We start from the raw sequence: 18366 nt of genomic DNA on the forward strand, positions 1-18366 counted from the left end.
CAAAATTAAGATGTTTCTCTTCTGGTCACTATTGCTGTGCAACAATCTACCCCAAACTGAAAACCACCTCCTTTTTATTATGGTCCTGGGTTCTTTAGGTCAGGAATTCAGAAAGGGTTCAGCAGATAGTTTGTCTCTGCTCTATAATATCTGAGGCCTTAGCTGAGAAGACTAGGTTGGGGGTGACGCAAAGCTGGGTGGCCGAATCATTTGAGGGCTCGTTCGCTCAGGTGATTGACACCTACCTGGGCTGGGAGAACTTAAAGACCAGGACAGCTGGCTGGAGATGCTTGGCTTCTTTATAACTTGGTGGCTTCAGGGTAGTCAGACTTCTTACAGGGTGGTTTAGGGCTCAGAGCATGAGCGACCCAGTGAACAAGGCAGAAGCTGCATCCCCTTTTATGACCTAACCTCAGAAGTCACACAGCATCCCTTCTGTTGCATTCTATTGGTTAAAAGCAAGTACTGTGATCCTCTCAAATTCAAGGGGAGGAAACATCTCTTCAAGGGGAGGAGACCTCCCATCTCTCATTTGGGAGGAATGGCAAGGGATTTATGAACAAAGTTTAAATCCTCCACAGTCTGCCCCAGGTCAGAAATTATTTTCATCATTCTGTTATTCAAAATGCACTAACCTCCAAAGTCTTATTGCCGTATGTCATCGGGTTCGGGGTTGTGGTCCAGGATCTCATCGTGTAAGTCAGTCCAGGTGTAGTGCCTCACCTGGTGTTCCTTCACCCTGAAGACCTGTGAAACTCAGTCCTTAAAAGGACCGTTTATCCACTCCACCTACCCAGCGTACAGTGGTGACACAGGGAAGGATACCCGGCCACAGAGTCCTCGTTCCGGAGAGATGGGAAATGGGAGACACATAATAGCCATGGGCCATCTGTGTTTACAACTGAGAAGCCTTCTTAGTCTGCTTACTACCTGCCAGGTTGGGGCTCCAAGAGCACCCCTGCACATTTTGTAGCACCTCTGTCCCTTTCAGTCCAACCTGATACAATTCCCTTGAAATCTTGGTGGATTTACTGTGTATCAGTTTATAATCCCCTAAAACCACGCCCACGGATCTCTGCAAGGTAAACTTGAGCTGCTGTGGGACAAGGCCCCTCAGACTCTTAGGAGCCCCATTGTTTGATAGAGAGCCTGCTCTGAAGATCTTTAGAGGGCCTTTAATCTGGCTGGAAGTTTCTATGAATCACTGCCTTAGCTCTTTCTGAGGTTTTGACAGATCTCACTCTGGATTCGTTCCTTTCTCTATTTTAGAATCATTTGCCATCTGGAGAAGCAGGAAATAAGGAACAGTTTTATTTTCAAACCCAGCAAGTTCAGGCTCCTTTATATTTTCTTTAAATTTTGCATGAAAGCCTAACAGTTCTGTATTAGATCACCTCTCTCCTCGCACGTGTTTTCATAGACAGCAAGACGCAGCCAGATGGTACTTCCGGCCTCCTGTCTAGAAATCCTTCTCTAGGGCATTGAAGTAGCGACAGACACTTTCTCTTCTTGGCCTTCCCATACAACTTCCCATAGTCCAATTTTGTGCCGCGTTGTAACAAGCATCTTCTTACATGGAGCTTGAAATAATATTTTCCTTCAGGCCCTCGTCATCGCCTCCTTAAAGCCCATCGTGATTCCACCAGCAGGCTCCTTCCTTGCAAGGCTCTTCCAGCTGCTACGCAGTGCCAACTGTTTCAGGACTTGTGTGACTGTGGCACCTCACCGCTTCCCAATTTTTATTCCAGTCCACTGCTGTTGGGTACCAAACCACCCCAGACTTAGTGGAGTAAAAAAAACACAAAGCTACCATTGTATTATGCTCATGGATTCCAGGGCGCAGGGATTTAGAAAGGGCACGGTGGGGCCAGTTCACCTTCGCTCCACTATGTCTAGGGCCTTGGACGGAAGACACAGACCCTCAAAACGACAGGGGGTTGAGATCATTGGGCCCTTTATACACTCGCTCATTTGGGGCTGGGACTGGGCGGACTCTGTACCAGGAGCCCTGACGGAAGAATCGACACCTGACCTCCCTGAAAGGCTTGTTCCTCAAAGCAGAGCGACCTCAGGACCGTCAGCCCTCCTACCCCGTCAGGGCACAAGCACTTTGTGGCTTCCAAATGATGACTGTTCGTAGAGAAACTCTTAGTTATCCCAAACCGTGCATCGTTTCCGTGACAAATCTGTACAGTAAGATCTCTGGTTTGTACCCCGTTGGGCCAAGGAGAGAAAGAAAGAGGAGGAAAAAGAGGAAAAGGAAGAGAAGAAGAAAGTCTGAGACAGATGACCAGAGAACAGAGAGACAAAACAAGAAACAAAGTCACCAGGCATCCTACGAAAAGTCAGAGCATCTGTCTTCCAAGTTTCTGAATGGAAAACAGAAGGAACAGAATGTTCTCCATCACTGAGCAGCCGAATCAATTTGTTAATTGAGATCAAAAGAGCATAAATATTATAACTCTGCAGGCAAACCAAAGAACGGGGTCTACTTCTAGTCTCTATGAATAGCAACTCCAAAAGGCCATGTGCGTGTATCAGAATACAAGCTTATACCTGTAGGAAGGAAGTGATCGGTCCAATTTGATGAAAGGCCTTTGCGTGTTCAGCACATCCCTAAGAGGAGGGGAAAGTCCACGTTAATGAGGTCCCTCGGAGGTGTAGACAGAAAGCAATGACCGCAGAAGACAGGGCATCCTCCCAACTCAGCAGGACGTGGGGTAGCGGCTTCCTGGGAGCAAGTCTGGAGCAAGGAGGCCCCAGAGTGAAAACTAGGCGGGAGGCCCTGTAAAAAAGCGTGCGTTCTCCTCCCTGGTCAGACCTTGTTGCTTTGAAGGAGTTGATCCATTCAAAAGAGTAATTCTGTTCAAAATAACAAGTGCTCAAGGCTCGTGGCCTATCACACTATTATATCTTCTGTCATAAGATGTCAGAGCTTTTTCTCCCGATTCTCATATTTCCCAGAAATCTTCAGTTTCTTGAAGTTATTGTTTAAGATTCTAGAATTTACTTTTTGGGGTTGTTTTGTTTTTGTCTTTTTGCCTTTTCTAGGACTGCACCTGCGGCATATGGAGGTTCTCAGGCTAGGGGTCCAATCGGAGCCACAGCAACTCGGGATCCGAGCCATGTCTGCGACCTACACCACAGCTCACGGCAACGCCAGATCCTTAACCCCCTGAGCAAGGCCAGGGATCGAACCCACAACCTCGTGGTTCCTCGTCAGATTTGTTTCCTCTGTGTCACGAAGGGAACTCCTGTTATTATGTTTTAAATAGTTCCTTTAGGATTACCGTTATAGCATTTGACTGGCTTGTCACCTTCAAAGATGAACTATTTTCTTTGTAAAATTCTCATAATCCTAATGGAACAATTCATGAAAATAGAGAAAAGATAAAGAGAAAATTCAGTACCTCATGAGTTTGTTCTCACTACAGTGAACCCCTGGCTTTCTAGGTCTATGCAATGAGCTAATCTTTTTAGCTCTCAAGAGCTAAATTAGCCAATTTGACTTACAAATATAGAACGAAATCCTAAAAAGAACGTTCAGAGGAAACTCTCTCTGGCATGATGGAAGTGTTCTGTATCTTGATTTGGGTGTCAAAAATCATCCACCTAAAAACTTAAAAGTCTGTGAATCTTGGAGCTCCTGCTGTGGCTCAACAGGATCAGCAACACCTTGGGAGCGCTGGAATGCGGGTTCGATACTGGCCCGGCACAGGAGGTTCAAGATCCAGCATTGCCGAAGCTGCCGCTTAGGTCATGATGGCTGCTTGGACCTGATCCCTGGCGTGGGAACTCCATATGCCGCTGGGTGACCAGAAATGAAAGAAAAAAAAATTTGTGACTTTTATTATACATAAAATTCAATTTTAAAAATCCCACTTGCCTGAGGGGTTAAGATATACGGAAAATTTTGGTGTGAGTAGGGTCATGTGTTTTAATTTCCAGTTCGTTTTCTTCTTACCTCTATTTATAAAAATAGTAAAAGATGATATCTGTCAACCCACTTAGTCTCTGTCATTTAAAAATTGTATTACAAAATGCAGGGAAAATCTCCACGCTCAGTCATGACGCTTGGGTTTCGTCTAGTAATCCTTTTCTACGGAGGAGGAAGTCGGCTCTCTCCTTTTTCCACCGTGCTTTGCTGCCAGAGATGATCGGTGGTTAGAAAAATGTTAAAACTACTATTGTAGTGATGATATAAAAATAAATGCACTTTGAGTAGTACCAGCTTACTCTGAAGAGAAATACTCTGCTATACCGTGGAGCATTGCAAAATAAAAACATTGCAAGTACAAACGTCATACTTGCCTTGAAAAAGTAAAAGCTGTCAAGCAAGGAGATGATTCTCGTGGGACAAGCACGTCGAGAACACGCACACGTGACCTAGTAATAAGCTGAGCGATGTTGACGCAGTTCTCATTCGTGAACCATCCTTCGCCTTGTGGACTCTGCCTCTTGGTCATGGTGTATTATCCTGCTGAATTCCGTTTGTTCATTATTTCAGTGATGTGTATCTGTACCTGTGAGGCTGGTCTCTGGGTGTGTGTGTGAAAGAGAGCTTCATCAGGTTTTGCTACAGGGATTAAATAAAATGAATCAGGCTGGTATCTATCTGTTTCTGTTCAAGAGTGTTCTCCGTAGCACAGGAATTACCTAGACCTTGAAAGTTTACCTATACCTGCAGCTGTGCCCAGTAACATTGAGGAGAGTCTTCTGACCACATAAATGTTTTCTCCCCCTAGTTATGAATTGATTTTGATTATTTCATCTGTCTTTGAGTCAGTTTTCGTAATTCATAGTCTCCTGTGAAAGCATGCATTTCACAAACTGCTTAATCTATCCATACGAAATGACAAATGTTAATTTCTCATAATGTCCTCCTGGATACTAGTCGGGTTTTTAACCACTGAGCCAGGATGGGAATTCCCAATATTTTGCTTCTTTAAATTTGTTATTTAAACACTTTCTATTTTGAATGCTTCTGTGCTATTTCCTTCTTTTTTCTACTTGCTATGTTGTTCAAGTTTTATTCTCTCTTTATGAGTGATTGGAAAGTTATACGTTCTTTTTTTTCTTAAAAATGTTTATTGTAATTGATTTACAATGTTCTGTCAACTTCTGCTGTGCAGCAAAGTGACCCAGTCATACACATACATATTCTTTTTCTCATATTATCTTCTATCATGTTCTATCACAAGTAACTGAATATAGTTCCGTGTGCTATGCAGCAGGACCTCATTGCTTATCCATTCAAAATGTAATCGTTTGCATCTACTAACCCCAAACTCTTTGTCCATCTTACTCCTTCCCCCCGCCCCATGGCAACCACGAGTCTGTTTCTATTCTATCGACAGATTCAACTGTACCATGTTTGAGATTCCACATATAAGTGATATCATATGGTATTTGTCTTTCTCAGAAAGTCATACATTCTTTTTAATTCTAATAATGGCTACTGCTAAATGTTTAAACTGATCTCTTCATCCATACCAAAATAAAATACTCCTCCTATAAATGATGCCGGAATTAATGTTTCCTTCCTTTCCTCTTCCCACACCTTGCTACATTTTCAGACAGAAGAAGCAACTTTTTTAAAACTACGTAAACCTGAATGTTATTTTCCTGTGTCGGTAACTTACAGTTTGTGCCTAAATACTTGAAATTTTTTTTGCCCTTTATTCTAGAAATTCAGAGCTTTCTCTGGGTTGCATTTCCCTATGATTCTCTGTTAATGAAGTTGGGCTGGTACCCCTGACTCTTTTCTCTCCAGAGACTCAAATCTCTCTGACTTTGCAAATTTTTCTTCAGCTATTCCCTGACTGTTTCTGCAGTGTCTGTTCTTTTACTGACTGCTTCCGTTGTGTTTTTAATTTATCCTGTTTATCTTTCAGAATGATCTCTTTTTCTAATACTGGTCTCCTCTTCCACACTTTACTTCATAAATGAGAATACAAGTTCAAAATTTCCTTTTCTAGTTCTCTCTGCTTTCCTGCCAAGGAGAGCATCTGCTCTGACGCCTCAGGCCAGCCTTCTCCTTTGAAATGTTACCTTTTTACTTGCTTCCTTGCGTTCACCGTCTGATCCTCCGCACGGAAGAGAGTCTGGGAGAGTGGAGATGGATTACCCTCAGAGATGGCCGTGTGCCCTGCTCGAATCTTCAAAATCTTCAAAACCGAAAAGGAAGAAGGTTTAGATTTATCATAGCATCAAGATCTCATGGACTATGAGAAAAAAGAAGGCATCTAGTAGGGGGAAGCTTTGATAAGGAGTTTCACTTTTTTAAAAATATTTTTTATGAAAGTATAGTTGATTGACAGTGTTTCATCAGTTTCTGCTGTATAACAAAGTGACCCAGTCATACATATACATATACACACACACACACACATAAAATCTTCCATCATGTTCTGCCACAAGTGATTAGGAGTTGCACTTTTATTAGAGAACTTATCAAACACTCCATTGCTTTTCCCCACCTTCCATCCTGTCTCCCAGAACAAAACAGGCATCCTGGATGCTGTTCATCCCTGCCTAGGATATGCCGGCAGAGTTACTGCCGTTAGAATTCTCACTTTATTCGGCTTTAATCAAGCTCTCCTGTAAAGTGCTACATAATGTCAATTTTTGCATTTTGCATATAAAATAATCAAATGAGAGTGAAGCATTGTAGCCAGAAAATGTTTTTTAATGAAAACGATTGTTTTAATTTAATCACATAAAAATCATCTCGATGGCATACATCGAAGTGGCAGAGAGATTGGTAGAGTCTCTGACCCAGGGCCTCCGAAAGCCCGTGATCAACACAGGTTTGTGAAATGATTTCCAATTTCTTGAATATTTTCCTTTCTCTCTGTTGAGCACCGACTCTAGCATTCTGTAAAATCAACCTAAGATGGAGTTCCCATTGTGGCTCAGCATGTTAAGAACCGGACATAGTATCCATGAGGATGCAGGTTCAATCCCTGGCCTGACTCAGTGGGTTAAGGACCCAGCATTGCCACAAGTCACTGTGTAGGTCGCAGATGCCACTCAGATCTGATGCAGCTGTGGCGTAGGCCAGCAGCTGCAGCTCCGATTCAACCCCTAGCCCAGGAGCTTCCGTGTGCCGCAGGTGCAGCTGTAAAAAGTGGTTGTTGTTTTTTTTAATATTTTAAAAAACCAACCTAAGACCTCAACTCACCTCCTATGAAAATTTACTTATTTGATAGGTAGGGATACTTGTTTGTGCAGCCTATGTTCATTTGTACATGTCGTTTCTACTGTGGTGGAAAGAACATGGCCCCAGGTCAGTCTGTGGGCCTGACTTCCAGTTTCAGTGTCTGCAAATGTTTAACTTCGATGAGCCTCAGTTTCCGTCTCTGTAAAATCCGGGCACAGGACGAAATGACTTCTCAAGTTTAAGAACTGTGTTCTTCACTTGTCAGATGTTTTCCTCTTCCACTCATCCAGCCGGATTATGAATTCCCCCTAGAATAGGGATTATGCCTCCTGCATCTCGGGTACTGCCATCGCCACCCCCAGCTGCCTGGCACTCTGCCCACAGAGGACATCCTGTCAATGCTGATGGCCAGACCAAATGCCAGCACCTATGGCGGCCAGGAGGTGGCACTTTGGTATTTTCTGCACTAGACGATCAAACCACAGAAAGAAATCACTTGGGCTCGGCTTTATTGACCAAAGTAGATCTAGGGAGCAAAACAACCAAGGAGCTATATATATATTTTTTTTAATTTGTGTTTAATAAATAAACCTGGCTTCTGATGGTGATGATGGTGTACAGGTCTGTGGATCTTGATAGGGTGTGTAGATTTCTATAACAACCTCCACAATGAGGTTGCAGAGTCATTTCATTACCTCCCCAAATCCTTTGTAGTGGACTCCCCCTGGCCCCAAACCCTGACAACTGTGATCTAGAATATCACATAGAAGGAGTCATATAGCGTGTAACCTTTTGAGATTGACTGCTTTCACTCAGCATGATGCCTTTGAAATTAAGCTGTGGCGTTACATGTCAATAGTTTGTAGTATTGGTTCATTCCTTTTCATTGCTGAATAGCATTCCATTGTATGGATGTAGCACCGTTTATCTCTTCACCTATGGATGGATAGTCTGGCTGTTTCCAATGTGAACCACTTATGAATAGAGCTGCTATAAAAATTCATGTATAAGTTTTTGTGTGACCCTAAGTTGTTGGGTTTTGGTTTTTGGTTTTGGGGGGTTTTGTTGCTTTTTAGGGCCACACCCCCAGTATATGGAAGTTCCCAGGCTAGGGGTCGAATCCGAGCTGTAGCTGCCGGCCTACACCACCACCACCACCGCCATAGCCACGCCAGATCTGAGCCGCATCTGGACCTACACCACAGCTCATGGCAACACCGGCTCCTTAACCCACTGAGTGAGGCCAGGGATAGAACCTGTGTCCTCGTGGATGCTAGTCAGATTCGTTAACCACGGAGCCACGACAGAACCCCTGAAGCTAAGTTTTTAGTCTTCTAGGATAAATGCCTAGGTGCGAGATTTCTGGGTCATGTGGTAATTCTCTGCTTAACTTTTTGAGTAACTGCCAAATGGTGTTCCCAGTGTACCATTTTGCATTCCCACCACCAACGTGTGAGCGTTCCGGTTGTTCACATCCTCACCTGCATTTGGTATTGTCATTTTTGCCGCTCTTCTTCCTCTTGGTTTTGTTTTTATTTTGGCCATTCTGATAGGTTTGTGGCCATAGGCTGGTTGTAGTTTTAATTCGCATTTCCCTAAAAACTAGCGATGTGGAGCATCTTTGCATGTGCTTAGTTGCCACCCATGGGTCTTCTTTGGTGAAGCGACTTCAAATCTTTTGCCTTTTTTCTTTTTTTCTTCTGGCCAGCACATGCAGCAGCTTGATGTGGGATCTTAGTTCCCAGACTAGGGATCAAACCAAGCACTGAAGGTGCCAGGTCCTGACCACTAGACTACCAGGGAACTCCCTTTTTTACCCATTTTTAAATTGACTTGTTTGCTCTCTTGTTGTGAGTTTGAAGAGTGTGTTATATATTCCGGATACAAGTCTTTCATTCTTTTTTTTTTGGTCTTTTTGCCATTTTTTGGGCCACTCCCTCGGCATATGGAAGTTCTCGGAGCTGTAGCCACCGGCCTACGCCAGAGCCACAGCAGTGTGGGATCGGAGCCTCGTCTGTGACCTACACCACAGCTCACGGCAACGCCAGATCCTTAACCCACTGAGCAAGGCCAGGGATCGAACCCGCAACCTCATGGTTCCCTGTCAGATTCGTTAACCACTGCGCCACGATGGGAACTCCTGGATACAAGTCTTTCATCTGTTAAATCTCTGCAAATATTTTCTCCTAGTCTGGGAGGAGCCTTTTCATTCTATCAATGTCTTTCTTAGAGAAATTTTAAAATTTTACGAATTTCATTTAACAGTTTTTTTCTTTTATGTGTTTTGCTGTTGTTGTCCTTTCTAGGAAATCTTGTGCCCAATCCGAAGTCACAGAGGTTTTTCTCCTATGTTTTCTTCTAAAAGTTCTCTAGTTTTACATTTTACACAGCGCTAGGATCCATTTTTGAATTAATTTTTCATAAGGTGTGAGATTTAGGTCAATGTTTCTATCTCTTGGCCTTGAACGTCCAGGTGTTCTGGGTCATCCAAATGTTCAGATCATCCTTTCTCCATTGAAGTGCCTTTGCAGCTTTGTGAAAAATCCATTGGTCATGTTTATGTGGGACTCTGACTCTCCGTTCGGTTCCCGGTGATCCATTTTTATCCCCTTGACGGTCCTTTTGACAGTTATATTGTCTTGGTTACTGGAGCTTTATAGTAAGTAAGAAATGAGCTCCTTTGAGTCCTCCAATTTTGTTCTTCTTCTTCAAATTGTTTCGGCTATTCTAGCTCCTTTGCCTTTCTGAATACATTTTTTTTTTTTTTTTTTTGTCTTTTTGCCATTTCTTGGGCCGCTCCCATGGCATATGGAGGTTCCCAGGCTAGGGTCTAATCAGAGCTGTAGCCACCGGCCTACGCCAGAGCCGCAGCAACGTGGGATCCGAGCCGAGTCTGCAACCTACACCACAGCTCACGGCAACGCCGGATCGTTAACCCACTGAGCAAGGGCAGGGACCGAACCCGCAACCTCATGGTTCCTAGTCGGATTCGTTAACCACTGCGCCACAACGGGAACTCCTGAATTCATTTTTAGAATCAGCTTGTTGATATCTCCAAAAAATTCTGCTGGGACGACTTTGGTTGGGACTGCATGAAATCTATAGATCACATGGGGAAAATTGGCAATATTCAACCGTAGTGAGTTTTCCAATCCACAAAACACATTGTTTCTCACTCTTTAGATTGTCTTTTATTCCTGTCATTAGCATTTTCGCTTGATTTCTTTCTTCAACATTTCATAGTTTTCAGCGTACAGGTCCTACACACATTTGATTAGATTTGTATCTCAGTCTTTCTGGTTTGGTTTTAGAGTTGTCGTAGATGATTTTGTTTTTAAATGTCGGTTTCCAGGTTTTCATTGCTGGTATTTAGAAATATTTTTGTCTGTTGGACTTGCATGTTGTGACCTTGCCAAACCCGTTTCTTAATTCTGAGAGGTATTTTGTACATTCTTTGGAATTTCCTATATAGATAATCATGTAATCTGAAAATAAAGTCATTTGTTTCTTCCCTTTTAATCTAAATGCCGTTTAAGGTATTTAACCTGCCTACTGCTCTAGCTAGGGCTTCCGGTATGACTTTGCATAGCAGCATAACAGTAGAAATACTTACGTTGCTCCTGATCTTTGGGAAAAATATTCAGTCTTTCACCACTTAGCATGACGTTAGCTGTGGCATTTTTGTAGATGTCACTTACCAGGTTGAATTCTCTCCTAACCCTGGTTTGCTGAGAGAGTTGTGTCATGAGTGGATGTTGAATTTTGTCACATGCTTTCTCTGCATCAATTGATGTGATCATGTGGCTTTCTTTTTAATTCTGTTGCTATGATGGATTAAATTATTTTTTTAATACCAAGCTAGCTATGCATATCTTAGATGAACTCCACTTAGTCAAGATGTATTGTTGCTTTTAGATTTTTTTGGATCCAACTTGCTGATATTTTGTTGGCTGTTCTAATTATTTCCATGTTCATGAAGGATATTAGATGTTAGTCTGTAGTTTTCTTGTACTGCCTTGCCTATTTTTGGCATCAGGACAGTGCTCAGAAAATGAGTTATGAAGTATTCCCTTCTCTTCCATTTTCTAGAAGAGATATGGAGAATTGGTGTTATTTCTTCTTTTAAATATTTGGTAGAATTTACCAGTGCAATGATCTGAACCTGGAGTTTTCTTTTTTGAAAGGTTTTTAACTACAAATTTAATTTCTTTAATAAATATAGCAGTAATCAGATTATCTGTTTCTCATTGGGTGGGTTTTGATAGTTTGTAGGAATTTCAAGGAATTGTGTGGTTTTGTCCAAGTTGTTGAATTTATGCACGTAAAGGTATGAACAGTCCTTTATTGTCCTTTTAATGACTATGTGGTCTGTAGTAATAGCCCCCTTTCCATTCCTGATATGGGTAATTAGGTCTTAACATCTTGCATTCTTTCAGACTAGAGGTTTAGCACTTTCATTTATCTTTTGAAAGAACCAGCTCTTTGTTGTATTAAGTTTACTCTCTTGTTTTTCTCCTTTTAATTTTGTTCATTTTTGTTCTTTATTCTTTCCTTCCATCTGCTGGTGTCATGAAACTTGATAGCAATTAATGTCGTCAGAGTTACTGAATTAAAACCATGACGGGCTATATTTTTAAATTCATTCTTTTGAGAACCATCCTAAGAGTTTTCCACGCTTTGTCTCTTTTCAGTTGACCGGTCTGAGCGTCTCCAATGGAAAGGACCAACTCGTAGTGTTCCATACGAAGGACAACAAAGACCTCATTGTCTGCCTCTTCAGCAAACAGCCAACCCACGAGAGTCGAATTGGAGAACTGGTTGGCGTCCTGGTGAATCATTTCAAGAGGTAAGGTTGGTTTTGTAACTAAGACAAGTTTAAAATATATGAAATCTTTCAGCATAATTCGCACTGAACTTAAATTGTGCCAATTTTAGTGTATTGAGTTATTTTCCTTCTTAAGAACCACTTAAATCATCTGTTTCACAGAAGACAAAATTAGCATCCGGGCTTAGTTTCAAGATTAGGAATGATCCTCTACTTTGCCAGCCTCCAGCTGAACCAACAGAGAGAGATTTCCCTAATGGCGATTTCTTCACCACCAATCCAAATGTAATTAAATCCAAAAGACCGAAAACTCACGTTGCATTCCTATTGTGGTAGCTTCTCACTTACCCCAGATATACTCAGAGTATCTATTAGGAATCTAAACAAAATAGAAGGCAGGTTTAAGGACGTCCGTGAAAGGAACTCTGAAGAGGCAAGAACCTCTGCAAAACATGGAGTCATAATGGAACATGGCATTGTCTAAGAACTTCAGAGTAAACCTATGCAGTTCCTGGGGTGGTTGTGATGTGAGAAATACAAACAGGGAGCGGATGCCGATGGCGGTGAGGACCCTGGAAGGAGAATGTTAAGTAGAGGACTGATTTTGTCTGGTTCTTTACTGGAGTTGTTTTCGAGATGGGGTTGTTCTTCCCAGAGGAGGTCGTGGGATTGTTGGCGTTGGGTGTGTCTGTGCCTTCAGAGTCAGGTGTTCTTCCCGTTGTGGCACACTGGCTCTGCCCACCCACCGCCCTGATGCCAGGAGGAGACCACCCTCCAAACTCAGGGACTGAGAAATGAGCCCAATGGCCAGCTGCTTTTCTTCCTTAAAGACATTCCTACGTTGCCAAGAGTAATCTAGTACTCCTTATTAGTATTTTTTTTCCCCTGTAAATGTAGACATGGCTTTTCTCTAAACAAAGGACTTTTAGAATCTGGTGTCCACACATCCCATTCGTCTGTGCTCATTTTTACGGATCAGTGCATAGAGTAACATGTGAGAAGGGGGCTCCACAGGCCATTTATCTTCCGTATTAAACCTTGTATCCTAGTTCAAAACAGATCTTTAAGTATCTAATATCATTAAATGCTTTTAAATGCTATAAATAAAATGATGTGTAACGGTCATCTGGTGGGGGGAAAAAATAAGAATCTAATTAAGGAATTGCCCAAAGGTAATAATAAACATATGGGCCTTTGAAAAATTCCCTCCATCTGCCAAATAATTACAAAGCTCAGAGAAATACTGAAGCGTTTAGAATGGAAGGGAGAGACTTGGAGAAAATATCCCTGCAGTAAAGTCTGTGACTCAAGTAGGCAGGTCGGTTTTCCTCCTGATATGGGTTATAGCAGATTATGGATAATCAGAAGGGTTTTAATGTCTTAACTTTAATTTGCGTGCCTATACTAATCAATACACTTTGCCTGGGAAATTGAAGTGTTTTGTTTTGTTTTCTTTTCTTTTGTTTTTTCCTCATTCCGAGTCCTCATTTAGCAAATTCTAACCGCTGTTAAACGCCGCTGCAAGGGGTGGAAGTACGTGAATTGGTTCTAGAATCCATCAGTTGCCTCCTTTTCCTAGCATATGTGTTCTGAGATATGTTTCTATCTTTAATATATGTAAGAATTTTAAATGTCTTTAAAATTTATAAATGGAAAGAAGGAGAAGGCTGTCAAGATGCTGGGTTTTTCTTTTAACTTTTTTCTTCATGTCCTTATCCTATGTCCCTAATTCTGTGAATTAAGAAGTCAGTGGAATTTCCATTGCAGTGCAGCAGAATCAAATCCAATTAGTATCTGTGAGAATGCAGTTTTGATCCCTGGCCTTGATCAGTAGGGTCAGGTGTCCGGCATTGCTGTGAGCTGTGGTGTAGTTCACAGATAAGACTTGGATCTTTTGTTGCTGTGGCTGGGGTGTAGGCTGGCAGCTGTAGCTCTGATTCAACCCCTAGCCTGGGAACTTCTATATGCCACGGTTGTGGCCCTAAAAAGCAAACATAAATAAATAAATAAATATATTAAAAAAGAAAAAAAAAGAAGTCAGGTACAAATAAGAGGGGAAAACCCCTCCCATCTGCCTCAGAAAATTCAGGCTTGAAATTTTTTTAATGGTTTTTATTTTTTCCATTATACTTCGTTTACAGTTTTCTGTCAATTTTCTACTGTACAGCAAAGTGACCCAGTCACACATACATATATATATATATATATTCTTAGCCACATATATATATATGTGCATGCTTTTTCTCACATTATCCTCCATCATGTTCTATCACAAGTGACTAGATATAGTTCCCAGTCCATCCCACTCCCTCCCTGTCCCCCTTGGCAACCACAAGTCTGTTCTCCAAGTCCATGTGTTTCTTTTCTGTGGAAAGGTTCATTTGTGCCATGTATTAGATTCCAGATATAAGTGATATCATATGGTATTTGTCTTTCTCTTTCTGACTTACTTAACTTAGTATAAGAGTCTCTAGTTCCATCCATGTTGCTACAAATGGCATGATTTTGTTCTTTTTTATGGCTGAGTAGCATTCCACTGTGTAGTTATACTACATCTTCTTAATCTATTCATCTGTCGATGGACACTTAGGTTGTTTCCATGTCTTGGCTGTTGTGAATAGTGCTGCAGTGAACATACAGGTGCATGTGTCTTTTTCAAGGAAAGGTTTGCCCAGGCTTGGAATTTTGATGGCTGTAGTCAAACTTGCCATTGACTTCTTGAGAGAAGGTTAATTTGATTTTTTTTCCCTAGGTATTTTCTTTTATTGTCAAGTATCATATCATTGGTGTGACTTTGAAAATCCTATTGCATTTTACTAGCATAATGATGTGGCAATAATCTTTTTTGTCCCTAGGTTATTTTGCAAATCCAAAGGTGATAGGGATTTCGCTGCAGACTAATTCTTTATCTTTCATGGTTTCCTCAATGCATACTCTGAGAAGTTCTCTAGTTAGAAATTAGGAGGAAAGGGCTCAAAATACCGAAAAATACCTTTGATAGACTGAATCTGAACAGGAGTCATTGTCTTTAAAGATTATCAAGAGAAAGGATTAGGGCTTAAAGTCTATGAACAAAATTCAGCCAATTTTCAGAGAAAAGTGGTGGGAGTAAATACTTTGCGGGGGTGGGGGGGGAGTATCTCTTGGAGTTCCCATCCTGGCTCAGTGGTTAACGAACCCAACTAGTATCCATGAGGAAGCAGGTTCGATCCCTTGCCTTGCTCAGTGGGATAAGGATCCAGCATTGCCATAAGCTGTGGTGTAGGTCACAGACATGGCTTGGATCCCGTGTTGCTGTGTTGTGGTGAAGGCCATCAGCTACAGCTCTGATTTGACTCCTAGCCTGGGAACTTCCATATGTCACAGGTGCAGCCCTAAAAACACAAATAAACAAACCAAAAAAGCCAATGCTAGAGTATCTCACTTAATTAGGCCAGAACACTACACCCAAAACAAAGAAGGATAGCACAAGAAAATTACAGCCCATTCCCCCTTTAGTGCAAATAGTTCTTTTTTTTAAAAAAGATAAATAAAAAGGGAATGTATTATGTCACAGAATTGGAAGTCTAGTTAACATACAGTCAGTGGTGTAGTGAGTTCTCACGGACCCTTGGTCCTTCCACCTCCTGCTTTTATTTACTTATTACATATATGTTTCAAGTAATGTTGATTTACAGTGTTGCATCAATTTCTGCTGTACAGCATAGTGACCCAGTCATCCATATATAGATAGAGATTCTTTTTCTCATACTCTCTTCCAGCATGTTCTATCCCAAGAGACTGGATGGAGCTCCCTGTGCTCTAGTAGGACCTCATTCCTTATCCCTGTAAATGTAATAGTTTACATCTACTAACCTCAGGTCCCAGTCCATCCCACTCCCTCCCCCGAGAGAGTTCTTTTCAATCATAAGTAAAATGCTCCAAAATTGGATTCGAGAATGTTTTTGAAAAATACTGCGTCATGAAGTTCTGGCTGTGGCTCCGTGGTCAACAAACCTGACTGGTATCCATGAGGACTCAGGTTCAATCCCTGACCTCCTTCATTGGGTTAAGGTTCTGGCATTGCTGTGAGCTGTGGTGTAGGTCGCAGATGTAGCTCGGATCCTGAGTTGCTGTGGCTGCGGTGTGGGCCGGCAGCTGCAGCTCCAATTCAACCCCTAGCCTGAGAACCTCCGTACGCTACAGGTGCGGCCCTAAAAAACCAAAAAAAAAAAAAACCAAAAAAAAAAAAAAAAAAAACGAAAAAGAATAATGCATCATGACCCATGAGGCTGTGCCCTAAAAAAACAAGGATGGTTATCCATTAGAAAGGTCTATCTGGGGGAGTTCCTGTTGTGGCGCAGTGGTTAACGAATCCGACTGGGAACCATGAGGTTGCGGGTTCGGTCCCTGCCCTTGCTCAGTGGGTTAACGATCTGGCGTTGCCGTGAGCTGTGGTGTAGGTTGCAGACGCGGCTCGGATCCTGCGTTGCTGTGGCTCTGGCGTAGGCCGGTGGCTACAGCTCCGATTCGACCCCTAGCCTGGGAACCTCCATATGCCGCGGGATCGGCCCAAGAAATAGCAACAACAACAACAACAACAACAAAAAAAAAAAAAGACAAAAAGACAAAAGAAAAAAAAAAAAAAAGAAAGGTCTATCTGTTCACATAATAGTTTGTAATAGAAGCCAAAAGTACCCTTTGATACAATTGAATATTCACTATTCCTAAGAAATAACATACAAACAAAATGCACAGATCTTTAGTAAAATAGGAATGGGAACAGATAAGAAGCAAACCAGTAGCTGCCACCCGTAGTCATTTGAGCAGAAATGCTCACAGGGTTAGCACCCAGAGCACCTGTGGCCTAAGGAGACTTCTAAGTCATGGAGGATGAAGAGAAAGGACATAGTCAGCCCGGGAAGAAGTGGCTGCAGGCAGAGGATGCTGCAGTTTGGAGAGAGAATGACTGTGAGGTCAATAGCCTGAGTGGAAACCACAGGACAGCCCTATCATGGTAACCTCACCTCTTCAAGGAAATAATAAACCACACCCCCTCAAAGCAAATAATAAACCACAAAGAAAACAGCAAGCGAACTAAGCACAGCCAATGTGAAAATAAGGAAAGGCAAATGAAAAAGAAAAAGAGGAGAATAAACTTTACAATGAAAAAAAAAAAGGACAGGGACTCGCCTTACCCTTCTGCCTGAAGCAAGAACAACAACACAAGGGTAGAACCCGAAAGACAACCTTTTGCAAGACTCTGGACATCAGGCAGTGAAGGGCAGGGCTCCCTGAGAAGTGAAAGGCAAGCAGGGTGCACCCTGTCTTTGGAGACCTTCAGGCCATGGTGCACCCAGGGGACACCCAGGAGAAGCCCAGGAAGCCCCTGAGTTCAGGAAGGAGGTGATGGTGACAAGAGTTGGGGGAGACCAAGGCAGCCAACGTTGGCAGGACAAAGTACCAGGGAAGAGAGAGGTGCACAGAAAAAGAAACCTAGAGATCTCTGTAGGCTCCCTCTCAAGTCCTGCCTAATAAATCTTAAAAGCAAGTCCCAAAAGGATGAAACTGCTACCAAGTAATTTAACTGTGTCCTAGACCAGAGCTCATGACTGCGTGTACAAAAATATCCACCCCCAACAAGACAAAAGCCTGACGTCCAATCAAAGATTACCAGGCATGCAGACAGGCAGGAAAATACAGTCCAGTTTGAGGGAGAAAACCATCATCCAACTGGAACCAACCCAGAACTGACCAAGGAGTTAGAATTAGCAGACACAAATATGAAAACAGTTATTGCAACTAAATTTCAGGTGCTCAAAAGTTAACGTGTAAAAAATTTTAAAAAAAATTTTTTAGATGAAAAATGCACTGATGTTTGAAATATTTCCTAGTTTAAAAAAAAAAGTAAAGCTTTCTCCTCTACATAATGAATTTCTCATGATCCTCTTCTGTCATGAGCTGAAGCCAGCCCTTTCCTGGCTGCTCCATCCATACTAAACTGAAACCAAATCACTGAAGGCAACTAAGTATAAATTAGCCTTTCTCTCACCTCCTTCAGTCTTTACTTAACCTGGACCCATTATTTCTGCCTCTGTAGGAACTCACCCACACATTTCACATTTTCTAAAACATTTGAACACAGCCTTTAATGAAGTATATTCCAAGGAGTGACATTTACAATATGCAACAGCCAGCATGGCTCGAGCACAGACCATTCAGAGCAGACACCCTCCAGGAACACCTGACCCAGCAGGTCCTGGCTGCATTCACACCAAAGAAGCAAGGGAGGGAAGTCAAAGATGTTTGGGATTTGCTGATGAAGTTAAACAGGTTTCTTTACTGCAGTATGTCTCGGAGCTTTTCATGTATTTTGTTCATTGGCGGGGGGCCACACTCG

At 42.2% G+C, this 18366-nt stretch overlaps 1 protein-coding gene across 4 annotated transcripts in view; it reads left to right on the forward strand.

Moving 5' to 3' along the window:
• Positions 1-18366, forward strand: part of MYO1D (myosin ID) — a 368819-nt gene that overhangs the window by 239895 nt on the left and 110558 nt on the right. For 3 of the 4 annotated variants that reach the window (XM_021067447.1, XM_021067446.1, XM_021067445.1), the window contains exon 21: positions 11854-12008. In XM_021067447.1, the coding sequence (XP_020923106.1) occupies positions 11854-12008 (155 nt within the window). Of the gene's footprint in view, positions 1-11853; positions 12009-12149; positions 14186-18366 lie in introns of those variants that run through there. The other variant, XM_021067449.1, reaches the window with a different exon arrangement.

This window comes from Sus scrofa, chromosome 12 (genome assembly GCF_000003025.6).
Source record: "Sus scrofa isolate TJ Tabasco breed Duroc chromosome 12, Sscrofa11.1, whole genome shotgun sequence".
Classification (NCBI taxonomy): domain Eukaryota; kingdom Metazoa; phylum Chordata; class Mammalia; order Artiodactyla; family Suidae; genus Sus; species Sus scrofa.